At 41.5% G+C, this 27556-nt stretch overlaps 1 protein-coding gene across 3 annotated transcripts in view; it reads left to right on the top strand.

The window, feature by feature from the left end:
* The window catches only part of zgc:101566 (Transmembrane protein 263-B-like), a 305963-nt gene that overhangs the window by 59351 nt on the left and 219056 nt on the right, over positions 1–27556 (top strand). The window contains exon 1 of one of the 3 annotated variants that reach the window (XM_063061680.1): positions 23364–23419. The exons of the other annotated variants lie outside the window; for them this stretch is intronic. Coding sequence (XP_062917750.1) covers positions 23413–23419 — 7 coding nt within the window. The 5' untranslated portion in view covers positions 23364–23412. Of the gene's footprint in view, positions 1–23363; positions 23420–27556 lie in introns of those variants that run through there. 3 annotated transcript variants of the gene reach the window in all.

Here is a 27556-nt window from a genome sequence, read left to right as displayed (position 1 = left end):
GGAATAGGAATAGAGACATTAAAGGATAGGCAGCGTAGTACTACCTGCAGTAGGAAAATGGTTGGAATATACAGTCATTATTTTAAGAAGAGTTGGACATGCCATAGGATAATGAGACGGGTAATGAAAAGAGTACATTTAAAAAAAAGGAAGAAGGGATATATTGAATATGTTAATCAAGTTTTAAGGATACGATTCCTGGTCCAGGTGGATTTCATTCATACATTTCAAAAGAACCTCGGGAAAAGATACTGCATATATTTAATAATTTTTCTGGAAAATATGCAGTGACAGAGATGTGAGATTTGTCAGTATGGTACATAGAAGTAAGTTGGGGATCTTGTCCAGGGATTTAGAGATGGAAAAGGTTTATTTCAGTGGTAAGGAAAGTAATGGAATCCCTTTGGAGAATATGAGGAGACGTGAGGTATAATAGATTTTAAAAGAGAATGTATTTCTTAACCATGAGGTAACAGAGTAAACAGCTGATAGATTTTATTCAAATTTTCAAAAAGCTATTGATAAGGTACCTTCCAATTGGTGACTAAGGTTGGAGAAAGCAGAGTTGGGGATGTAGAGGAATGGATTACTCTTGGATTTCAGGATGTGGCAGAGAACAGGGGTAAATGCTATTTGTAATGTGTAAACTTATGGGAAGACTACTGTTAACAATTGATTTTAGTGACTTTTACCTCTGGAATTAAAATCACAATTTCTTAGTTTGGTAATGATGTAAAAATGTGGGGATCAGTGATCAATCCTGATGGTGCATCCAGGTGACATTAATAATCATGTATAATGGGCAGATTATTTCCAACATGCATTTTGACAGTAAGAATGGAAAAGGATCAGAATCAAGTTTAATATCACCAGCATATGTTGTGAAATGTGTTAACTTTACAGCAGAAGTACATGATAAATATAGAAAAAAAATCTGAATTACAGTTTGTGTGTGATGTATTTTTATATATATATATATATATATATATATTCCATTAAACCGTTAAGTTAAAATCTGTAGTGCAAAAAAAAAGAAGTGTTCATGGGTTCAATATCCATTTAGAAATTCGATTGCAGAGGGGAAAAAGCTGTTCCTGAATAGCTGAGTGAGTGCCTGTAGGCTTCTGTACCTCCTTCCCGATGGTAACAATAAGAAGAGGGCATGTGCTGGGCGATGAGATTCCTCAGGCATCACCCCTTGACGATGTCTTGGATACTATGGAGGCTAGTACCCATGATGGAGCTGACTAATTTTACAAGTTTCTGCAACTTCGATCTTGGTGCAGTAGCCCCCAACCTGATACCAGACAGTGATGCAGCCAGTCAGAATGTTCTCCGCGGTGCATTTGTAGATGTTCCTGAGTGTTTTGGTTACAAACCAAATCTCCTCATACTCCTAATGAAGTATAGCCGCTGTTTTGCCTTTATGGCTGCATCGATATGTTGCGTCCAGGTTAGGTCCTCAGAGATATTGACATCCAGGAACTTGAAATTGCTCACTGTCTGCACTTCTGATCCCTCACTATATCCCTCATCTTACCCTTTTGGAAGTCCTCAATTAACTCTTTGGTCTTGCTAACGTTTAGTGTAAGGTGGTTGTTGTGACACCACAACTAACTGGTGTATCTTGCTTCTGTAGTCCCTTTTCTCACCATCTGAGATTCTGCCTACATTGGTTGTATTATCACCAAATTTAAGGGTGGCATTTGAGCTGTGCCTTGCCACACAGTCATAGGTGGGGAGTAGAGCAGAGCAGTGGACTAATCAGATCCTTGTGGTGCACCAGTGTTGATTGTCAGCAAGGTGCAGATGTTATTTCCAATCCACAAAGATTGTCGTCGTCTTGTTAGAAAGTTCAGGACCCAGTTGCAGAGGAGGTACAGTGGCCTAGGTTCTATAGCTTTTCGATCAAGAATTATTTCTTAAGCTCTTCATTTTCTTAAGAAAGGTAGGTTGAAAAGCAATCTAATAGAGATATTTAAGCCTATGAAAAGATGTGAGGAGAATACAGAGGAGCTTCAAGGAGATATAAGTGACAAAGTCATGGCGGATGGAATATGGTGTGAAAAATGTGAAGTCATCCATTTTGGTAGAAAAAAGTAGAAAATGTAGTTCTCAAATGATGGGAGATTAAAAGGTGTTGGTTTCCAGAGGGACTGGGTATCTTCATACACAAATCACTGAAAGTCGACATTTAAGTGGAACAAACAATTAAGTAGCAAACTGCATGTTGCCTTTATTGCTCAAGGATTTAAATATGTCTTACTGAAATTTTTGTAGGGCCCCAGTGAAACCACACCTGAAATATTGTACGTTTGGTCTCCTCATGAGAGAACGGTGTGTTTGTAATTCATTTATGAGATAAGGCTACCTGAGGAGACACTAAGCAGGTTGGTCCAATATTCCTCAGAACTTAAAAGAATGAGAGATGATAACATTGAAAGACATACATTTTTAATGGTGGTTGACAGAATTGTTGCAGTGATTAAAAGTTTTTTTTGGAGAGGATTTATAGAAACAAGGGTAACAATTTAAAAGCAAGGGGTAGATATTCAGGACTAGGATGAGAATTCATTTCTTCACTCAGAAGATAGTGAATGTTTGTTTTTTCTCTTACCGAAGGGGGCTATGGAGGTTTAGTCACTGAGTATCTTCATGATGTAGATTGATATGTTTTTGGATATTGAGAGTTAGTACAAGGAAATAGTATTTGGTCAAAAAACCTCAGGCAGAGTAGGCAGCCAGTGCTTATGCCTTGATAGTTCATATGCAGAGAAATATGACATGATATTTTTTATGTGGAATGATTTTTTTAATTTTTTAAAATATAGGTAGTTAAGCTTTTACCTTCTTAAACCTTTTCAACTTAACCTCTGTTCTCATGTAAGATTTAATAATTGGCTGGTAATTTGTTTATTGGTTATTGGAGAAAGTTGGGGCAGACAGCTGGGGACCTGCATGGCCTGGGTCATAGAGAGGACTCGTCCTCAAGCCGTGGTGTCACCTGTTTGCTGCTGCCAAGGGAGAGACGTCAGAGTCGGGTATGTCACAGGATCGCCGGAGGCGGTGTGGAGCGGTGCTACCCCTCCCCCCACCAAGTTCACCCAGCAGAAGGTAACCTGTATTGCGTCTGACTGCAGACTACTGCAATATTCATGGACTCCGGAACTAGGACTATATATTTTTTGTGTGACTTTATTTTACTGCCATATTATCCGTGCTCTGTGTGCCTTGTGCTGTTTATGATTGCTGGTACTGTGTTTTGTAGCTTAGCCCCACAGTAACACTGTTTCATTTGGCTGTATTCATAGGTATTTGTGTATGGTTAAATAACAATTAAGTGGACTTAAAATTTATTCTTGTTCCTTGTACTGAAATACAGTGAAAAACATGTTTGCATGATATCTAGACAGATCATTCCATGTTTAAGTACATTGGGGTAGTATAAAATGAAAACAAAACACTGTGAAGTATATAGTGTGACAAAGAAGGAAAACAAATACAGTAGAACAGCTACTACAAAGTGGGTAGATCAAAAGTTCACCTTTATCCTATGAGGAACATTCAAAAGTCTTATAACAGCGGGATAGAAAAAGTAACAACAGGAAACTACTTCTGAAGAAAGTTTAGCTCATTTGCCATTGTAACTACTTTTGTGTCTTAGTTTCTGCCAATTTTTTTCTTGTTAAATGCCTTGATAGGGTCTTGTATTTGTTCTAGAAATACTAGGAGATATTGTTCATATTGTTTAATCCTAACAAGGTATCACTCACTTAATTCAGTTTTTGATTTTGTGCTAATTTTACATTGTACTTTTTAACATTGTCAGTAAGTTCAGAATACTGTATACAGGTCCTCTCCAGATTATGGTAGAGTTTTTGTGAAGTGTTCGTTATCTGGACAGTTTGTAAATTGGACTTGTACCCTCAAACTGAGTTCCTACCCAGCAGAGTTTCCCTGCAGCTGTCAAATCCATCTTCCTGTCTCCCAGATGCTCACTGTGTGTACATAAGTTAAGCATTTGTTGGGGAAGACCTCTAGACAATTTTTTCCTTCTGTTTGAACCTAATGTCAATCCAGAGTAGATCAATTTTGCATAGTTTGGCATTAAATTGCAAGATAATATTGTTGCTTTTTTATTGAATTCCAAAAGAACCCCAAAATTTGCTGTATATTCCTGCAGATTTGGCCATTTAAAATAAATCACAATAACCAAAGCAAAATTATTCAGAATAAAGGTATCAGAATGCATCTCTCCTATCTCGATGAATTGGTAAACTTGTAAATTTTTTGTGCCACTTGGTTGGAATTTTGTAAGCATGATCAATACAAAAGCATACTTCCACAAAATTACTAATTGGAGATTTGCAATGGAGCTTAATTGGCGAGTGATTAAAGTCCAAAATGAAGTAATGTTTGGAATGTCACAGACATTTTGATGCATGGGGGAAAGAAAGGGTAGAAATGGTTTCATCACCTATGATAGGTTGTGTATTGTATTTGATGAGCTAATGAGGAAATTGCAGAAAGACATGGAGAAAATTAAGAAATGATTGATTTTGAGTATGATTGCATTATATTTTCCAGACTTTGATACAGATTGTGACAATTGAAACAATTGAAAGATGATTGAAAGACAATTGTCTTTTTAACAGATCTACCAGTTAAATCAGAAAAATTTTGACTTTTTAAAAAAGCAAAATCTGCTGACTTTCCTCCATGCCAATATTTGTTTTGATGTAAAATATACCTACTCCTGTAGCTCCTAAGCAATGTTTTTTTCCTCTGTGGTTTTCTATTGTTGTGGTCATATAGTACACCTGTTATGATGCTGAAGGAGATGCAATAAGTTAATGTACATTTCAACTATGGAATATTTTTCAGGAAATATGTAAATATTTTGAACAAATATTTCACCTCAGAGTTAACGACTGTTCTAACCAATAACTCCAAATCTTTATTTTTGCAATCACCATCCTCGTGTTCATTTCTGATACCCAAGGCATGACTAAACTGCTTATTTTTTTAAAAGTAAAAATAAGTGGAATTGGTTGATTTTTTTTGTTAAGTGAATTGGGATCTAATTTAAACAGCATGGTATTCATTAATATGATGTTTAGTGCAAAAATGAATGTCTTTATTCTGCATTTCTTTCTATTGTAGCACTTATCAGATTTCTCTGAAACTAATTTTCCCTCACATTTTCAATTTGAAACTCTGAGATACTTTACAATCTGCTCATTATAAACATTATCAAAAAATCCATTTACTTGGAGATGTGCTTAAGGCTGGTGTAACTGTTCTTGCAAGTAGCTATTTATTTTGCTGAAATAGTTTAAAAACAGCTTAATGTAATCAACAGCTGATAAATAATTGCCACAATCTTTTAAGATTGTGAAATAATTTGTGGTGACCTTATTAGATGTAGTTTACAGTTTTGGCACATGATGCTTGCTGTAGTAATTTTAATGCAGCTATAATAAGAGTTGCTAGGTAACAGTATTCTTTCTACATGCTTCTTAACTTTGGCATCAATATGTGTATTCTTCTGAGCAGGGGTGGATGATCTCTTGTCTACCAACCTTGTCAGATCAACAAGGGAATTTATTGCATGCCTTAGTTTCTTATTTGTGATATAATTATCTTCTAGAAAATAGTGGCTTTCACAGTATAACTGCTTTAAAATTAGTATCACTGGCCCTTGAAAACTGCCGTATATCTGATAAAGCAGTGTGTACTGTGATGCTGCCATCCTCCTCCTGTTGTCAGCTCAGTGAATTAGAGTCAAATTGCTTCTGATCCAGGGGATATTATCTTGTATTTTGCTGTCATCTTGTAAAATATTTCTAATTTAAATATTTGCACAGTTAGATTTTATGCCTGGCAAATTGTTTTTAAGTTCACCTGAAGTTGGTAGCTTCTGGTTCCATCTGCCCATCATCCCCTCCCCATCTGGTTCCACCTTTCACTTACCAACCTTATCAAACTCCCTTCATACTTCCATGTATTGGCAATCTTTTCTGTCCCCAAAGCATAGACATCCTTCTTTCATGTATCAATACCCCCTACAAAATGGGTCACTAGTGGCTTCCAGTATGCTAAGATTACTGAATTATGTTAATTATCATGTAAAATAAGCATAGAGGTGAACAACAGGGACTAAAGCAACTTTTGAAACTAATAAAATAAAATTTTGATTGGTCAATTTATAGAACTATTACCAATGTGAGGCAGAAATGATATTGGTGTGGAAAACTGATATGTCAAACTCATAAGATTAACTGATATAAAGTACAAAATGTAAACTTTTGTAAGTGATGCCATTTTATTAGAAGTTTTTATTATTATTCTGTCTAATTTTTGTCTTTGATAGATCAAACTTAACAAAGAACATGATTTGGCTGATGGAGAATTGGCTGTTTCTGCACATGCCTCTAAAACTTCATTTTAATAGAATACAAAGCTAATCTGTGATGACATCCCTAAATGACATCTTATATACTGATATTGAGAGAAATACTTAGATGTTAAAATGCAGAAATGTACCATACAAACCAGTGAAGTATGTAAAAGCCTTTAACTTCAGAACAAGCGATCTTCTTCACATTAGTTAATGTCATTCCATTTCTCTCCCCCGCCACCCCCCCCCCCCAAATTCAGCCTCCTTTGGGAGCTTTGCAAATCTGTGTAAAGATATTTCACTTCTCTTCAAATTTTGGACATTTAATCTTGTATAAAAAATCCCTTGTCTACTTTCCCTTTCATCCTTTTAGAGTTCTATACTCTTTGCTCGGAAAAAGGAACAGATAGTTAAACCAGGCTTTGTAATTCCTAGAATCAGATGGTATCTCAGTGAATCTGTTTTGTACCTTTCCAATTCTGGCTTTTGGCTTTTTGCATTTTATCCATCACCCACAATTCACAAGTCAGTATTGTTGTGTTCTTTATACGTACCATAGGTTACTCATAAAGACACATATTCTGGAAGAACATAACTAGAACATTTATTTAACAGCAAGCTGCAACCATGTTTAACATACAAGTTTCTCGATCATTCTGTCAGTTCCGCGCATGCTCCAAACGCTGTCACGTGGCACATGATATCACCACATCTGCCTTTTCTTAAAAAGAAAAACAATTAGCAACATTAATCAAAACACATCTGCATTAGATAACTGAAACTCTGAAGTTGGCTCTTTCTTGAGGTCTTTGCAATTTCTTAGTCATAGTCATACTTTATTGATCCCGGGGGAAATTGGTTTTCGTTACAGTTGCACCATAAATAATAAATAGTAATAGAAATAGTAAATAGTAATAGTCATAGAAATAATAAATAATAATAGAATAGTAATAGAAAATAGTAATAAATAGTTAAAAAGTAATATGTAAATTATGCCAGTAAATTATGAAATGTCCAGGACCAGCCTATCGGCTCAGGGTGTCTGACCCTCCAAGGGAGAAGTTGTAAAGTTTGATGGCCACAGGCAGGAATGACTTCCTATGATGCTCTGTGCTGCATCTCGGTGGAATGAGTCTCTGGCTGAATGTACTCCTGTGCCCACCCAGTACATTATGTAGTGGATGGGAGACATTGTCCAAGATGGCATGCAACTTAGACAGCATCCTCTTTTCAGACACCACTGTGAGAGAGTCCAGTTCCATCCCCACAACATCACTGACCTTATGAATGAGATTGTTGATTCTGTTGGTGTCTGCTACCCTCAGCCTGCTGCCTCAGCACACAACAGCAAACATGATAGCATTGGCCACCACAGACTCGTAGAACATCCTCAGCATTGTCCGGCAGATGTTAAAGGACCTCAGTCTCCTCAGGAAATAGAGTCGGCTCTGACCCTTCTTGTAGACAGCCTCAGTGTTCTTTGACCAGTCCGGTTTATTGTCAATTCGTATCCCCAGGTACTTGTAATCCTCCACCATGTCCACACTGACCCCCTGGATGGAAACAGTGCTCATTCTTCTGTTTGGACCATGTATGATCTGGACCATGTATGGATCTTCAAGTACTGTAACTTTCTTAATTCCTTTCACTTCCATGTAATGAAATATGAATCTTCTTTTCTTCATCTAACTCATTCATTAACTGTGTAATCTCTTTTATGCTGAGACTTCATCATTTCAATAAAACTCAATTCCTTCACTTGTGCTTTCACTTCTTCAGTTGGATCCTGATCCTTGTCACTGTTTGGCTTCAGATTAGTATTGTACTGTACTGGCAAGTTTGGTTTTGGTGGCAATGCTTTGTCAGATGCTGGCAACGAAGAGATGGGTCTTTCTTTATGACTTCTTTTACTTTTGCCGCATTGGAATCAAATTCTGTTCTCTCTTGCTCTTTTATCTAGTTACTGTATTCTGACTCTGTGTCACTGTCCAGGACTAAATCTCTTTTCACCAGCTTCAGTCTCTCACAGGCAGATAAACCAAGCATTGACTGTACATTTTTTGGCACGACCACAGATGAAAGCGTGTGCACCATATTTTTGTGTGATATTTTTACCACACATGTTCCTTTAACTGGAATGTCTGCACCTGAATACCCAGTCACTTTTATATTTGTCTGATGTAACTTTGGTCTTGGCTTTAATGCATTAAACTCAGATTCTACAAGAACCTTTACTTGTGCTCCAGTATTCAGTTTAAACAGAATATTGTTTTGGTTCTCTTGCAATGAAATAGTTCAGTCTTTCTTACTTTGTTTGTTTCCACAAAGCACATCTATATAAAATTCCTCACGTTCATTTTCAAGCCAAATCAAATCAAGTTTATTGTCATTTCGACCATAAGTTGCTGGTACAGTACACAGTAAAAATGAAACAACGTTCCTCCAGGATCCTGGTGCTACGTGAAACAACACAAAACCACACTGGACTATGTGAGACAGCACAAGGCTACACTAGACTACGTAAAACAACATAAAAACTGCACTAGACTACAGACCTGCACAGGACTACATAAAGTGCACAAAACAGTGCAGGGCGGTACAATAATTAATAAACAAGACAATAGGCACAGTCGAGGACAAATTACAATATAATAATAAATGATGTAGATGTCGGTCTAGACTCATGAGTATTGAGGAGTGTGATGGCTTGGGGGAAGAAACTGTTGCACAGTCTGGTTGTGAGAGCTGGAATGCTTCGGTACCTTTTGCCAGGTGGCAGGAGGGAGAAGAGTTTGTATGAGGGGTGCGTGGCGTCCTTCACAATACTGTTAGCTTTGTGGGTGCAGTGTGTGGTGTAAATGTCTGTAATAGCGGGAAGAGAGACCCTGATCATCTTCTAAGCTGACCTCACTATCTGCTGCAGGGTCTTGCGATGGGTGAGGGCTGGGTGGAGGGTGGTGGCGATGGTGTCGGCTGTTGAGTGGTTGGGACGATAAGCGAACTGCAGGGGGTCCAGTGAGGGGCAGCAGGGTCTTTATGTGCCTCATGACGAGCCTCTCGAAACACTTCATGATGATGGATGTGAGTGCAACGGGATGGTAGTCGTTGAGGCAGGACACTGAAGACTTCTTCGGCATGGGGACGATGGACGATGGTGGCGGCCTTGAAGCACGTAGGAACGATGGCGCTCCTTAGGGAAATGTTGAAGATGTCAGTGAGAACATCTGCCAGCTGGTCTGCACATCCTCTGAGCACTCTGCCAGGAATATTGTCCGGTCCAGCAGCGTTCCGTGGGTTGACCCTGCATAGAGTTTTCCTCACATCGGCCACGGTAAGACACAGCACCTGGTCATTGGGAGGAGGAGTGGTCTTCCTCGCCACCACGTCATTTTCTGCCTCGAAACGAGCAAAGAAGTTGTTCAACGCATCTGGGAGGGAGCCATCACTAGCACAGGCAGGTGATGTTGTCCTGTAGTTGGTGATGTCCTGAATGCCCTTCCACGTGTTGCCACTGTCCTGGAAGTGGCCGTGGATTCGCTGGCCGCGTGCACGCTTTGCCTCTCTGATGGCCCAGGACAGTTTGGCCCTCGCTGTTGTTAGGGCTGCCTTGTCGCCTGCTCTGAACACGGAGTCATGGGTCCTCAGCAACGCACGCACCTCCGCGGTCATCCATGGCTTCTGGTCAGAGCATGTCATGATGGTCTTGGACACATGTCCAACGCGTTCTCCTCTCTCGTTGCAAAGTCCACATACTGATGGAATTTGGGGAGCACTGACTTGACGTTCGCGTGGTTAAAATCTCCAGTGACAATAAACAGTTCATCAAGGTGTGTGTTCTGCAGTTCGCTAATAGCCCCATACGGTTCACAGAGTTCCTCCTTAGCATTAGCGCTGGGGGGAATGTACACATCAACTATAAGGACAGTGGTGAATTCCCGTGGTAAATAAAATAGTCTGCATCTAACACTCACAAACTCTGCTAGCGATGAGCAGTAACTAGAGACCAGCATAGAGTTCTTGCACTATTCCGTGTTGATGTAAATACACATGCCCCCACTGCGAGTCTTACCGCACAGAGTTGCATCTCTGTCAGCCCGAAACAAAATGAGCCTGTCTAGCTGAATGCGGTGTCCGGAACTCGGTCGCTGAGCCACGTTTCCGTGAAAACGAAAGCGCAACAGACTGTACTCCCACCGAGTAATCCACTGGAGTCAGATGTAGTCCAATTTATTGTCCAGAGAGCGGACACTGGAGAGCAGAATAGACGGGAGAGCCAGCCAGCTAGGGTTTGTTTTTAGCCTAGCATGGACCCCTGCCCGCTTGGAGGGCTTCCGCTTCCTCACACACCGCTTACAACATCCCCACCCCCACCCCCGGCCACCGGCATCAGGCGACACTGAGGACTGTAGGCTTGGTCCCTGAAGCAGGCTGAGGTCGTGTAGCTTCTCCAGTAGATCCTCGTGAAGGTTTGTTGTTGGGCAGTTTCTGTACTGTAGCACTGCATTTACATGTTTTATTTCCTTTCTACTTCTACAACAACATGAAAAATGATTACTCTTACCACAGTTGTTGCACAGTTTCAGATACGCTGGACACATTTTAGGTCGGTGCTGCCGCCCACAGCGATCACAAAGTCTTTTTCTTTGAAACGATGTCTTGCTCTCTGTTGGTTTTGTAGTCACTTCATTATTTTTTCTAACATGTTTGTGGTTATTCACAGTGTGTATGCTGCAGTTCTCAATAAAAAGCTCTTTAGCCTGCGACTTTACGGTTTCTGATGCTTTGCAGAGAATCAAAGCTTTTTCCAAGTTTACGTCTGGTTCTCTTAAGAGTCTTTCTCTTAGAGCATTATCCAGAATGCCGCAAACGATTCTGTCTTTAACGAGAGAGTCCGTCAGCTCTGCAAACTCGCATGTTTTACTGTGGTTTCTTAATTCTGTAACAAATTGATCAATCGTTTGACCAGCTTTCTGCTTGCATGTAAAGAATTTGTACGGTTCATATATCACATTGCGCTTCAGTATACAAAATACTTCAAACTTGTCGATTATCGCTTTTAGATTTAAATTATCTCCATTCTCAAAAGTAAAATGGTTATATACCTCAATTGTGTCATCCCCAATCATGTGGAGTAGAATTGCTGTTTTCGTTTTTTCCGTTTTATTTTCTGCTCTGATCGCTGATAAATAAATTTCAAAACGCTGTTTGAATTTTTTCCAGTTTTCAGCTACTTTTCCAGTTAGCTGAAGCGTCGATGGGGGTTGCAAAACTTCCATTCTTAAAGCTGTTGGCAACAACAAAAAAGTTTGCGCTCTTTTTTTCCGATTATCTTCTCTTCTCCCATGTTAGCGAAACGAATTATTCTTCTAGACCGACTTCTGACACCATATTGTGTTCTTTATACGGACCGTGGGTTACTCATAAAGACACATATTCTGGAAGGACATAACTAGAACTTTTATTTAACAGCGAACAGCAGCCATGTTTAACGTACAAGCTTCTCGATCATTCTGTCCGTTCCGTGCATACTCCGAACTCTGTCACATGACATATGATATCACCACAAATATTGCAGACCAAAATGACCTGTTTGATCAGCACACAAATGAGGAATTATATGCAGAATACAAAGAGCTGAAACTTAACTGACTTACTTGCAGCTTGGCTAATAATGTTGCAAAGATAACTAATGACCAAAAAAGTGTTTGTTGCATGGGAAAGCTGCCAAGGATGCCTAGCAACAGTCAGAATATGTATGTGATAACAATGTATATCAGCAGTTCCAAATAGTATTCTGGGCTCACTTGGGTCGCAGATTTTCCCAGGCTCTGTGACTGGAGCTCTGTAGTTTAAATGAGCACAGAAGCTTGCTGATTAACAGTATGGACTTTTAAGTAAACTGTGTCTGACAGTTATTCCCTGCATCTGAACCTAAAAGCCTCTGGTAGAGAGGCAGGTCAACATCCTGGTGCTGCGAGCAGGGTCCCAATATGTGGTAGACCCCTCCCCAAAATTGAATAAGTGGACAGACAAGTGGGGTGAATCAGAGATGAAGGGGCCCACAAGATAAGCTTTAACCTTGGTTCCTCTCTGCTTTCTGACGACTACATTTGTTCCCTCATTTTGGCAGAGAAAATTCACTGATGGGACCCAAAGGGAATAGTAAGTCAAGACAGGTGGTTTGAGATCCCTGGAATAGTAATCAAGACGGCGGTTTGAGTCCCCCGGAATAGTAAATTAAGACGGGCGGTTCGAGTCCTCTGGAATAGTAAATCAAGTTGGTCAGTTCGTGTACCCCGGAATACAATGGGTGTGCACTTAGACAAAGAGGGGAGGAGTAGTCCTTTATAGAAAGTAATAGACAAATATCCAGACAATGAAAAGAAACTGAGACAAATGTCATTTCAATTGTCTCACCCCCATTTGGGAAAAGACAATTGGCCTGCAGGAGGTACATTTGATTTAACTTTAATATGGAAAGAGAAGGCAGCGAAAGAGTATGGTCGCCTGGTTGACCTGTGGCGACAAGAGGCAGAAATAAAAGAAGACAGACATAAATTAAATTGTTGGACTGATAACGCTAAGCAAAGAGGAATAAACATGCGTGACAAAAGAAGCAATCCTAAGAGTTGGCAAGAGTTGAGAGTGATTTGTGAAGAATGGGACAGAAATAGACAAGGGAGACGGGGAAAGAAATTGTATCAGAGACAAGACATACTGGCCATGGAAGAACGAATAAAGGGAAAAGGGAAACGGAAAATAAAAATAATTCTGGGGTACACTGCCTCTATCCAGACATACTGACCGATTGATTCCCCAAACGATACTGATGATGATTGGGATTGGGTAAGGCGACCTAATAATCCTGCCGTACTACCCACAGCTGCATCGGCGCCTGTTTTACCACGGTCAAGTTCCCCACCCCTATATGGTCCTCGCCCTGGTGCCTCAGTTGCCAATTCGACAGTCATTGCATTGCCACCAACCAATGTAGTTCCTCCAGAACAGTTGGGAAGCCCAATACCTGTTTCTGCCGGCACGTGCAGTCAGACTGGACCTCTCTCGGACTGGACCCCTGGACAAGGGCCATTGGTTTTACCGGGACCGATACAGACTCAGTGTCAATTGCCCATAATATCATATCTGCACCTCTTGTAGCATTCTTGATCTCTAGCCGTGAAGCCGGAGTGGCGGGTCAAGCACTTACTATGCAAATTTATAAGCCCTGGACCCCTTCCGAACTCAGTGTATACTGAATGCCACCCCTGACAAAAAAGGTCATACTTCACGGGTTCTGCAATTATCCTGACTATTTATTCCGCTAACTCCCGAGATTTGTTCCCTCTGGCTATGGCCACCCTTACTCCTACTGATCAGACACAATTCACCACTCGGCTTGAACATGGCAACTACGACTAGTTAATCGCGACCAGGCAAACCGAACCACGGATGACTGAAAATATATTGGCTGCCTTGTCTCACATTCTGGCCCCCTCCATAGATGTAACTAAGGTCTTAGAGTGTAAACTCAGGAAAGGTGACACCCCTGATGATTTCCTAGAACACTTTAATGCCATTTATTGTGCACGATTGGGAGGTCCACTGTATGCAGCAGGGAACCAGTCTCCACACTACTGTGTTCTCCTCCTCGAAGCCCTGCCCAGCAAGGTGGCTGACAAGGTTAAAGTCAACAATATGAACTGGTCAGACTCCTTTATAGACAACCAAGGCCAGCACTGTGCATGCTATGCTATTGTTTCCGTGGAGTCCGCTTCCTTTCCTTCTCCTCACTCAGTGCAGCAAGCTGAACATTTGCACTCACTAGATCATGCATCCTAGCCACTGGGAAATCGGCCAATATTTTTATAGACTCTAGATATGCCTTTGGAGTCGCTCATGACTTCAGCCAACTTTGGAAAGCTGGGGGTTATGTCACCTCCTCACTAATAAAATTTACATCGACAACCTTTTGTCCGTCATCTGTCTTTCTTCACAATTGGCCATTATTAAACGCTCTGCACACACACCAAAGATATGGCTGAGATTGACCGTGGAGACCACGGAGTTGACTCAGCTGCAAAACAAGCTGCCCTTACTGGAGCACTGATTGTTTCCCAAATAACAAATCGCCAGGGCAAAATTGAATCCCCCATTTCTGAATCAAACGGTATCCCTGGAATTGAGAATGTGCATGTTTTACAGAGGGATGCCTCTGAAAAAAAAGAAAGCCATCTGGGAATCGGCTGGATGTTTTTACTCACTGACCGAGGACCTCTGGCTTCCTCCTGCCCATCAGGTCTGTGTACTTGCAGCTATACTGGGCTATATTGTAGATTTTGTGCATACCAATACTCACCTTGGCAAGGAGGGAATGATAAGGCAACGTTTGGAATCATGGTGATGCCCGGATTTGGAGGAAGTGGCAGAGAATGTTGCTAGACGATGTCTGTTATGCCAAGAACATAATCTAGGAAAAAGTACCCCATGCCCAAAGGGATATACCCCGTTGCCAAGATACCCTTTCTACCAACTGCAACTTGATTTTATCAAATTACCGCATCTGCACTGTTATAAGTATTGTCTTGTAATTCTTGATGTTTTTAGTAAATGAATTGAAGCATATCCCACCACAGATAACAAAGCCGATACCGTGGGGCATATTTTGTTGAAAGAAATCATTCTCAGATGTGGGGTACTGGAGCAAGTTGTATCTGACAACAGCCCTCATTTTGTGGATGAGATTAATACCCAATTATGCCAGGCTCTGGGTATTAAACAGAAACTCTGTTGCGCCCACAGACAGCAGGCTGCGGCCTGATTGAAAGGGCTTCTGGGATGCTGAAAAACAAATTAGCTAAATTAGGACAGGAAACTGGTCAAAATTGGCTCAAGATGCTACCAATAGTCTTGTCCCGATGAGAACTCATTATCAGACATACATGGTCTATTGCCAGCCGAAATAGTATATGGCAGACCGTTAAAAACCCCCTGGAAGGTGCCTTGCCGACCCCGAAATTAACTGAGATGAACCTGAATCAAATATTGAATCAAATTATAGGGTATATCCTGGCACTAACCATATCTCTGTAGGTCTTGCATTCGGAGTTGAAGGAGGCCTACCGGGAAGGAAAGGAACTGGAAAATGAACATCGAGTTCGCCCAAGAGATGGCCCATAAAGAACCATCTTAGAAAGAAGCTTGAGCCTCACTGGAAAGGACCCTACCAAGTGTTATTGACCATTCTGATGGCAGTCAAACTACATGGACTTCTGAAATGGACATATCTAGGACATGTCAAATGTGTGCATTAATGACTAAGCTATTATACTTGTAATCTTAAGCACTTGTATTGTAGTAACCAAACCAAACACCTTCCTGGCGCTTTGCTATAGTTATGCTGGGAAAGCTATTCATCTGCCTGCTGGGTGTGTACAGCGATTCCTCCCCATGGGAAGATAGGAGCTCCCCTAATAGCCATTCTGCTGAACAGCAGAGAACAACGGTCAGTCTGGGCATTTTCTAATGACACTCAGACTAGTGAAACTCAAAATTGCACCTGTGATGTGATTGGAGACTGTGGGTGCCTCTGTTTTGATGGTTGGTACATTCGTCCCCCCTGGAAGAAGCCATCCGATGGGGAGGTCAGACATCATGGCCCTCCACCGTTGTCAGATCTGACCAACCAGCAAATGCTATCTGCTACTGTAATTTCAAAGGTAAGGGGACTTACTTTCTGGGGCAATAGCTCTTGTGCCAATTATACAACGGCCGAACCACTGCGCCCACTGAATGGAACTCAATGGGTTTACAGGGAAAGGGCCTACTTGTGGCTCCCAGGAGAGACAGCTAGCCGATGGGACATCCAACAAGGGAGCAGAAATTGGATGGGATGCTGCTTCCTGGCTTACCGTGTCCCACATGCAAATGCTGAAAACCCTGGACCAGCACCCTTCCCTCCTACGGCAAAAGCGAGGAATCTCACAACCGGAGAGCTTCTGGATGATAACTTTCCCCTTCTATAGGGCAGACTGCAATTCAAGGGAAATCATCAACCTGGCCGCAGTTTTGGAGGAGATGGCCAGTAGTACTGCGAAGGCCGTGGATGGCATCCAGAATCAGGTGAGGGCCATCACTGCTGAAATGATGGCACTACGATAGACTGTTTTACAAAATCGAATGGCCCTTAAGACAAGTATGCTGCACCTACATCCCAGATGAATCAGAGAACATTACCTCTCTCTCCGTTCACATTCAAAAGGAGGTAAATAAAATTTGGAAAGTCGGGGCTGACCTGCATGACTTCAGCTCAAGAGGGGGATTGTGGCCCTTCAGCGACGTCTTCGCAGGGTGGAGCGGTATACTGCTACATTATGCTATCTTCATCGCAGGAGTGCTCAAACTTACTGCACTTTTCTGTTGTTTATGGCCCCTTGTCAGCTGGTGCTTTTGCCCTACACCCACAGGGATATTCATACAAAGAGTCCCCCTAGAAGGAAGGGGACCCCAGAGAGACCGAAGTGAAAATAATGAGGCTGGAGACTACGATGACACGGAAAGCCCTTCGGCTTATCCCAAGTGTTACTTATCCACCCTCCTTACACGAATATGAAAATTAACATGTACAATAATCCCGACATTGATAATCCTAGTTGTCATGGAGTGAGAAAAGGAGGGAATGAGGAATTATATGCAGAATTAAAAGCAGACATCCCACCTCTCCCGGAACTTCCGGGAGTCTCCCGCATATTAATAGTGGCTCCCTGATGCCCACAAATTATATACAATATCACAGAAATCAATTTTTTTTTGAGAGCGAGTGAGAGAAAAGCAAGAGAGAGCGCGAAAGCGACCACGAGAGAGAGCGCGCAAGAAAGCAAGCCAGAGCGCGCGAGTGAGAGAGAAAGCAAGCCAGAGCGCGCGAGTGAGAGAGAAAGCAAGCCATAGCGCGCGAGCAAGAGAGTGAGAGAGAAAGCAAGCCATAGCGCGCGAGCAAGAGAGTGAGAGAGAAAGCAAGCCAGAGCGCGCGAGTGAGAGAGAAAGCAAGCCAGAGCACGCGAGCAAGAGAGTGAGAGAGAGTGAGAGAGAAAGCAAGCCAGAGCGCGCGAGTGAGAGAGAAAGCAAGCCATAGCGCGCGAGCAAGAGAGTGAGAGAGAAAGCAAGCCATAGCGCGCGAGCAAGAGAGTGAGAGAGAGTGAGAGAGAAAGCAAGCCAGAGCGCGCGAGTGAGAGAGAAAGCAAGCCAGAGCACGCGAGCAAGAGAGTGAGAGAGAGTGAGAGAGAAAGCAAGCCAGAGCGCGCGAGCAAGAGAGTGAGAGAGAAAGCAAGCCAGAGCGCGCGAGCAAGAGAGTGAGAGAGAGTGAGAGAGAAAGCAAGCCAGAGCGTGCGAGCAAGAGAGGGAGAGAGAGTGAGAGAGAAAGCAAGCCAGAGCGCGCGAGCAAGAGAGGGAGAGAGAGTGAGAGAGAAAGCAAGCCTGAGCGCTTGAGTGACCACGAGAGAGAGAGCGCGAGCGAGAGCACGCCATGGCAGTGTTCCAAAAAAAAATAAAACGTACATCACCCCAGACTCCACTAAAGTGTACCCCTGCCTAATAGGGGTCAAAATAATGACAGTGTTGCTCGCTGCACTGTTTGCAACAGTGACTTTTCTATTGCCCATGGTGGGTTAAGAGTGTAAAGGACATGTTGAGGTGAGTTTAACAGGTGTCATTCGTTCATTAGCATAGCCAACGTTATTTAAACTAGCTGGCCAGCTGCTAAGGAACTACTCTATTGCAGACATCCCACCCCTCCCGGAAGTCTCCCGCAAATTGATGGTGCTACCTCCCTGAAATGAGTTTTTGCAGGGTGGGATGTCTGTAAAAGGGTTAAAACCTAACCAACTTATTTGTAGCTAGGCTAATAATGTTGCAAAGATAACTAATGACCAAAGAAGTGTTTGTTGCATGGGAAAGCTGCCAAGGATACCTAGCAACAATCAGAATATGTATGTGATAACAATGTATATCATCAGCTCCAAACAGTATTCTAGGCTCACTTGGGTTGCAGATTTTCCCAGTCTCTGTGACTGGAGCTCTGTAGTTCAACTGAGCACGCAGCCTTGCTGATAAACAGTATGTACTTGTAAGTAAACTGTGTTTGACAATTATTCCCTGGGCCTGAACCTAAAGGCTTCTGGTAGAGAGGCAGATCGACATAATCACAACCATAAACATTTAATCCCTTCGCCACCTTCATAATATTGCTGCATCTCTGCAACTTGTCAAGATTTATTTTAACGTAAGACCTCTGTCACTTGAAAGATGCAAGAAACAAACTCATCTACTTCCCACCAAATTCAAAAGGATAGCTCACTGCTGCTCTTCAAGGTCAATAAAGGATGCCTAAGAAATGCTTCTTTTGCTTTTGGCATTCACATCTGAGAAGGATTGAAAGCAATGGAAAAAAGTTGGAATAAAACCTGGAATTGCTTACATTTTTTTCACTGCCATCTCAACCTGAAATGCTGTCTTCAGTGTCCTTTAAATCCACAACCTCAAATCCCTCTGCTGTTCCCAAACATTAAATTTGCCTCCATTCAGAGGATAATTACTATATTTTGACCAAAAATGTATCACTTCTCACTTGGTGACATTGGATTCAATCTGCCACTTTCATCCCACTTCCGATATTATTAATATCACTTTACAGTTTCCTTTGTTCTTGTAAAGAATTAACTATGCCTCCTATTTTGGTAACATCTGCAGATTTCCCCCAAGGCCTGTATCTGAATCATTGATGTATGTAGTGAACAGGAGTGCCTCAAGAATTGAACCCTGTGGGATAACATGACCCAGTTGCAACCACTCTGAGAAGCTGTCCTTAATTTCTAGTTTCTGCTTTCTTCCTTCTAACCAATTGTGAAGGAAGTGACACTCTTCTGTCTTTGTTTTTTTCTTCCTATCGGTGCTTCTGATTAAATTTTCATAATTTACATTTGGGATAAAAGGAAGAGAGGCCACCCAGTATTGTGCCACCGAGAATGCCATCGGTGCTTCTGATTAAATTTTCGTAATTTACATTTGGGATAAAAGGAAGAGAGGCCACCCAGTATTGTGCCACCGAGAATGCCATTAAACTTACTTCAAAACCCCTGGCAGAGAATGTAGAATACTTGGTGGTCAGTTTTATTTTATTCTGTTAGCTGTTGTCTGTAGGAATGCAGCTCATTTGTATTTGTTGATATTCCATTCACGTAAATCACCTGCAGTATAATTTGTAGAAACAAATTTGGAACAATTTTAATCTACAAGAGTAGTCAATGTAAAATATTGCAGCCTTGATAAGGCTGAGAAATTTGTGGTTTAGAAAACACAATTATTGTTCTTTTATAAATATTGAAGTATTGCAATATGTCTTTTGGCACGTAACTAAGAATGAGAATTACTTATCATTGGTATTTTAAATATTTTCCTTGAATTCTCCGTTCTGAAGTGTTGATATTCCTTGTGGTGGTAAGCTACAATAAATGCTTGAAACTGTCCCATAATTTCACACAGCTGGCAGGATAATAGATCTTTGTGCCGAATTAAAACTGTTCCCCAAAGAGCACTCAAGACTTCCTGCTGCTTTGAAATTTGGAGACTGATGCGAATCCTACAATGGTAAATTCGCAGAAATGAAGAAAAATGTCAGTGAGCATAGTGGGTGTAGAGAGGGAACTTGGCAGTTTTTGCAGAATGAAAATTAAAGTGGAAAATTAAATAAGAGGCTTATGGGAACAAAATCTTGACATGTGGGGTGTACTGGATAGTAACCTTTTTTATTGTACACTAGGTGGTGAGTTTTTATTCTTATCCCTAGACAATAGTGATCAGCAGCACTGGGGAACCACAGGGGACTGTCTTGTCTCCCTTTCTCTTCACCATTTACACCTTGCACTTCAACTACTGCACAGAGTCTTGTCATCTTCAGAAGTTTTCTGATGACTCTGCCATAGTTGGATGCATCAGCAAGGGAGATGAGGCTGAGTACACGGCTACGGTAGGAAACTTTGTCACATGCTGTGAGCAGAATTATCTGCAGCTTAATGTGAAAAAGGCTAAGGAGCTGGTGGTAGACCTGAGAAGAGCTAAGGTACCAGTGACCCCTGTTTCCATCCAGGGGGTCAGTGTGGACATGGTGGAGGATTACAAATACCTGGGGATGCGAATTAATAATAAACTGGACTGGTCAAAGAACTCTGAGGCTGTCTACAAGAAGGGTCAGAGCTGTCTCTATTTCCTGAGGAGACTGAGGTCCTTTAACATCTGCCAGACGATGCTGAAGATGATCTACGAGTCTGTGGTGGCCAGTGCGATCATGTTTGCTGTTGTGTGCTGGGGCAGCAAGCTGAGGGTAGCAGACACCAACAGAATCAACAAACTTATTCGCAAGGCCAGTGATGTTGTGGGGATGGAACTGGACTCTCTGAGGGTGGTGTCTGAAAAGGGGATACTGTCCAAGTTACATGCCATCTTGGACAATGTCTCCCATCCACTACATAATGTACTGGGTGGGCACAGGAGTACATTCAGCCAGAGACTCGTTCCACTGAGATGCAGCACAGAGCATCATAGGAAGTCATTCCTGCCTGTGGCCATCAAACTTTACAACTTCTCCCTTGGAGGGTCAGACACCCTGAGCCAATAGGCTGGTCCTGGACTTATTTCCTGGCATAATTTACATATTACTATTTAACTATTTATGGTTTTATTACTATTTAATTATTTATTGTTCAACTGTAACAAAAAACAATTTCCCCCGGGATCAATAAAGTATGACTGACTATGACTATGACTACTGATTCTGACACGTGGCTTGGTCAGATTACTCTTTAGTGTAGATTAATGGCTGAAAGAATCAAAAGGATAGTTTTCGGGTATGTGTGAAAGAGGGCAAGTTGCAATAAAGGAGAAAATAAAGAGAAGAGGAAATGGTACTCATGAATGTAGAAGCTGACATGGACCCTTTGGGCTGAATGACCTCTACGTTGTTGTAAGTATAAAATCAAACATTGCTGAATGGGGGGTTGGAGGCAGGTTTGCAGACGAAATTGTATGATGGCGGATTTATTTTCTTTACCTTGTGAGGCTGTGGACTTTAGCAGTGAATAGACCAGAAATGCAACTGGTGCAGGACGTGATGCCAGACCTATGCCTGGGAGCTGCATGTTCGCGTCAGCTTCTGGCTGGCAGGCTCTCCAAGCCTCAGGCAGTCTGCATTTGATCTCTTTCTTGGTAGTTGGAGATGGCCTTCCTCATCAAGGAAGCCATGACCAGCTTGTTTATGAAAATCCTTCATATCTCAGAAAGGATGTGTTGTCATTTGGAGAGAGTCCAGAGAAAGTTCACGAGGATGATTCTAGGAGTAAAGGGGTTAACATATGAGGAGTGTTTGGTAGCTTTGGGCCAATACTCACTCAAATTAAGAAGAATGTGGGGTGTCTCATTGAAACTTGCTGAATGTTGAAAGGACTACTTGAAGTGGATGTAGAGAGGATGTTTCCCATGGTGGGGTTATCCAGAGCAAGAGGGTACAGCCTCAAAATTGAAGGGTGACCTTTTAGAACAGAGAGTAGTGAATCTGTGGTGGAGATCAAGTCCGTGGGTATACTTAAGGTCGAAGTTGGTAGTTTCCTTATCGGTCAGGCCATCAAGGGACATGGTGAGAAGACAGGTGTACGGGGTTGAATGAGATCTGGGATCAGCCATGTTGGAATAGCAGCCAAGACTTGATGGGCTGAATGGCCTAATAATGCTCCTATGTCTTATGGTCTAACCTAGAGCCTCAATTCTTTTACTTGCATTTATTCTTAAACTGTTGGTTTCTGCAGTTTAAATTTGTTCAGAATATCAAAGTTCTTGCCACAGCTAACGTTTGAAGTGTCACTGATAATGCTTATTTAAACTATATATATATAACCCATTATTTATTTCACAAAGACATGAATAGATTAGTTTCTTTGTTTTCACAGGGGTATTCTGAAATTAAGTGATCATTATCAAATTATGATTGTCCTTGGCAAATTCTATAGAAGTAGTTTGCCATTGCCTCCTTCTGGACAGTGTCTTTACAAGATGGGTAACCCCAGCCACTATCAATACTCTTTTGGACATTGTCTGCCAGGTGTCGGTAGTTGCATAGACAGGACTTGTGATATGCACAAGCTGCTCATGTGACCATCCACCACCTGCTCCCATGGCTTCAAGTTGCCCTGATCTGGGGAGCTAAGTAGGTGCTACACCTTGCCCAAGGGTGACCTGCAGGCTTATAGTGGGAAGGATCACCTTACACCTCCTTTGGTAGAGATGTATCTCCACGTAATCTGTTTGTACACAGCAGTTTTTTGTTTCAAATGTTGCTCTGCTCTCAGAGGTGAAGTGGTCCAGTTAGTCAATTTTGTTATGACCACTACCATTACTGATCATTGATTAGGAGGGTGAAATTACCATTTCTGTTCATTGTCACCTTGTCTTTCCTTTTCCATCATGAATGGTGTAAAATATGTGTCTGTAAAGTAATTGAACAGTGATACACTACTTCATATAACTCACAAGAATGCTAAAATGCATTTCTGTATTTCAGATAGTAATTTAATTGTTTCTCCTGGCATTTTACATCAATGCACCAAGCTTATATGAAAATGAGATAACATTGAATGCTTTATGTAACAACTATCACAATGGGGGATGTGATAAAATAGTGAAAGGATTAAAAGCTGCTCAGTTTCTCGTTTAATCTTCAATGCCTCATTTAACATATTGTATGGATTACTTCTCCTTTGAGAAGGAATCAGCTTGTTATTTCTCCTACTGTAATGTTAGTTACTTAGACATGTGAAGGACCCTATTTGTCATTACCAAAAATAGAACAGAAGAATGTTTTCTGTCTGCTTGCTTCACCCTGGAAGTATTAAAATCAGATGGTTATTTGATTCTCTTGCCTCACTGATGACAATATTTGGACTAATCCAGATTACTTTAGTTCCTAAGGAGAGATGAATGGTCAGTGTTGTTATTTAGTGGCTTTTTTTTAACAATATTGTGGCAGCTCACAGTGTTTGTAGCAGAAGTTTGATTATCAGCAGTACTAATAATACACTATTGCTTTCAGTATGCTCTTTCCAGTTGTGGTTAGTCTTGCACTGTTGAGCTACACACACAGCTATGATGGCAAACCTGTTTGTGTATATTTGTCCCGTATGTGTTCTTGTGTTGATGCCATCATCGCACAGTAGGTCAGTGATCTGTAACTTTTGACTGTGCATTTCTGAAACTCATTGTGGTACAGGTACTAGAACTTGAATTTCTCAGTCACCTATTTGTTTTTATCCCTTCAGTTGTATGTAAAAAGAATAATACAATTTAATTTTCTAGCTCAGTTTTTGTTCCGTTACATTGCAGCATGAATTTTAGTAGGGATCAAAATAATGGCATTGTTCATGAAAAGTGATTGTTTAAACAAAAGTTTAGTTTCTAAGCTTCATGAATGGATTTTAGGATGCTGAGCAGCCATCTTAAATTGAACTTTTAATCACTTGAACATTATCAGATAGATTTTCTTTCCAAGTATCTAATCCATCTGAAGATACAAGTAAGTTTGTGTGGTTTTAAAATGGTTATTAAAAAGCCTACTAATACAGAATTCGACCTGCTGTGATGGCTGTTTCTTTAGATCAAAGAGAATGGATAGCTGTAGCAAGAACTGAAGTACAGGTGTCCCCCGCTTTTCGAACGTTCGCTTTACGAAACCTCACTGTTACGAAAGACCTACATTAGTACCCTATTTTCGCTTTCAGAAGGTGTTTTTACTATTACGAAAAAAAATGCGGCGCGCGAAAAAATCAGCGCACGCCCCGAACAGCCGCTCTCCCCCGGATTCGGAACTGCTTTGTTTTAACACGTGCCTGTGAGCAGCCGTTTGCAACATGAGTTCTATGGTATCGGAAAAGCCTGAAAGAGTTCGTAAGGGTGTTACACTTACGGTAAAACTAGACATAATTAAGCGTTTTGATCGTGGTGAATGAAGTAAGGACTAAGTGAGTTTGGCTTGTGGAAGCTGACGAACATGATGTTGACAACAGGAATTCTGCAGATGCTAGAAATTCAAGCAACATACATCAAAGTTGCTGGTGAACGCAGCAGGCCAAGCAGCATCTATAGGCTGCTTGGCCTGCTGCGTTCACCAGCAACTTTGATGTATGGAACATGATGTTGAAGAGGTTTTGGCACCCCATCACCAAAAACTGACAGATGAAGAGCTGAAGCAATTGGAAGAAAAAAGGATAACAATCAAAAGCGAATGAGTAATGATAAAGTACGACTTTAATTCTGAAAGGGTACGTCGGCTTAGGAGATATTTGCAGGATGGTTTGAGTCCTTATTAAAGAACTGTGTGATAGAAAAATGCTGCAGTCAAGCAAGCCTTCCACATCAACCACAGCAGACAACGAACCTCGACCTTCGCCATCGAGGCGGGCAGAGATAGGAGAAGATGAGCTTCCTGCTCTAATGGAAACAGACGACGAGATGACACCCCAGTGTCCCACCACCCCAACCCCCAGGCCATGGACAGACACTGTACCGATTCATGGAGAATGCAGCAGTAGCCGGGAGGCACACAGCACACCTTTAAGAAAAAAGCCAAAATAAACATGCTAATTAATTAGGTGCTGCGGACACGTAATTGTCAGCCCAGATCAGAGACGACGCAATCGGAAATTGGCACTGATCTGGGCTGACAATTATGTGTCGGGTGGCACCTAATTAATTAGCTTGTTTATTCCGTCTTTTTTTTAAGGATGTGCTGTGTACCTCCCGGCTACTGCTGCATACCTGCATGCTTCGCGACAATGTATCGCTCGGTGGCCCGGAAGGTAGGGGCCACTGCACCACCCAACTTGCGACGACTCAGTCTAACACACCATCATCTGTGTGCTCGGCGCTGTCCTGATTCCGGTGTGATTCTACACTGTACATACATTATTTCTACTTTATATAGGCTGTGTATTTTTATGTGTTATTTGCTATGATTTGGCAGCTTCATAGCTTAAAGGTTACTGGGGAGAGTATTCTTGCCAACAGCGCTTGCATGAGATTTTCACTACGGAGAACAGTTCAGGAATCATTGTGGAAAAGTATTTCTACTTTATATAGGTTGTGTATTTATCATATCATTCCTGCTTTTACTATATGTTACTGTTATTTTAGGTTTTATGTGTTATTTGGCATGATTTGGTAGGTTATTTTTGGGTCTGCGAACGCTCACAAAATTTTCCCATATAAATAAATGGTAATTGCTTCTTCGCTTTACGACATTTCGGCTTACGAACCGTTTCATAGAAATGCTCTACCTTTGGATGGCGGGGGAAACCTGTACTTGAATCTTGCCAGGTGCAAGTTTGAGATTGGTTACTATAGAATCTGATCTTTTCTAAATCACTTACTCTGTGCCATTGCTTGTTCACATTTTTCACAGGTTTGCCTCTTTCATTTATGCATCTCTTTCTTTTAAGGGGTGCCAAATGTATTCTGTTAGAGTCTCAGTTTTATCTGATGAAGGATATAATGCAGTTAAACGATGCAATCAGCTGAGCTGCTTTTCAGAATATAGATTACTCTGCTGATTTTTGAATTTCAGAGAAAATATCACTGTCATTAATAGAGCATAAACGAGGTGCTGCTTTTCAAGGTATAGAATCAGCTGGTACTTCCTGAATCGATTTGTGAAGGGGGAGGTATGCATCTAATAACTAAAGTTATAGCATTCTTTTTGTAATTTCAAAGGTTCTTTTTATTATCAAAGCATACAACACTGAAATTCTTCAATTCTCTGGGTAGCCATGAAACCAGGAAAGAAAAGAAAGGCAACACGATCATCAACCCCCGAATACCTCTTTTTGCACAAAAAAAACGAACAAAATGGATCAGGTACATTGACCGCTAAATCCCTCCTCCTGCACAAAAAAACCAAACAAAACAGATTAGGCACACTGACCCCCCCCAAATCCCCCTCCCTGCACAAAAAAAGAGAAGATCTGGCAGAAAAACACAATATAGAAACTATAAGACTGGAAAAAAAGATTTTATAGTTGATTTTATAGCCCACATTCATCTAGGCAGCACATTCTGCAGCAGTAGGCTCTGCCCCCTCTGGTAGCGTCGCAGAGCGATCAAAAGACAGGCAGCTGGTGCTCACCCTCTGCACTTGCTCTGATGCTTCAAACACCCTCCCTGCTTTAGTCGGCAAACAATGAAAACTTGAATTGGTGAAATGCAACCAAACATCCGTTTGCGCCCGCCCCCGCCCCCGCCCCCGCCCTGCAGTCTGCCCACTATGAGTTTCACTCACGTTACCCCTGCCTCTTGGAATCTTCTCGAAGACTGCAGAGTGCTGGAACACCTTGGCCTTCAAGCTTCCACCCTTGCCTTAATGTTTTAGTCACCCTTGTTGCTTTAATCAGTGAACAATGGAAGCTATTATCAGTGAAATGGAGTCAGACATTGGCTTGTGGACCATCCTGTAGCCTTCTTGCCATGGGGTTCGCTCACACTGCCTCTGCTTCCCAGAATCTTAGAGATTGCAGAGCACTGAAGTACACAAACGATCTCCAAACAACAAAACACACAGTCTTCAACAGTTCCAGAAACATATCTAAGATGAGAAACAAAAGTAAAAGTGAAAAAGATGGTTCCATGATCTTTCCAAAAGAAGTCACCCAAAGGAGAGATGTACACAGGTACCATCCTGACCAGAAGTTTGCTTATGGCAGTTCATATAATATTTGACTTCAAAAATGGGTTTTCTCCGGTATTCTGTCAGCATTTGGTAACTTTACAGGAGCAGTACAATGAAATATATGATAAATATAGAAAAATACTGAATTACAGTAAGTATATATATGTTTATTAAATACTTGTTAAAATAAATAGTGCAAAATTATAGTGATGTAGTGTTCATGGGTTCAATGTCAATTTAGAAATCAGCATCAGTCCAAACCATAATTTTGTTAATGAATGAAGCCATACCTCATAAAGTGGTCACTGAGTATTTTCGTGATCTTCTGCTTTTGTAGCCCATCCACTTCAAGTTTCGACAAGCTTGTGTTCAGAGATGCTCATCTGCACACCACTGTCTTAACA

Source organism: Mobula hypostoma, chromosome 11 (genome assembly GCF_963921235.1).
Source record: "Mobula hypostoma chromosome 11, sMobHyp1.1, whole genome shotgun sequence".
In the NCBI taxonomy this organism is placed as follows: Eukaryota; Metazoa; Chordata; class Chondrichthyes; order Myliobatiformes; family Myliobatidae; genus Mobula; species Mobula hypostoma.
The sequence above is the reverse complement of the archived record's forward strand: the minus strand, read 5'-3'. Positions and strand labels throughout refer to the sequence as shown.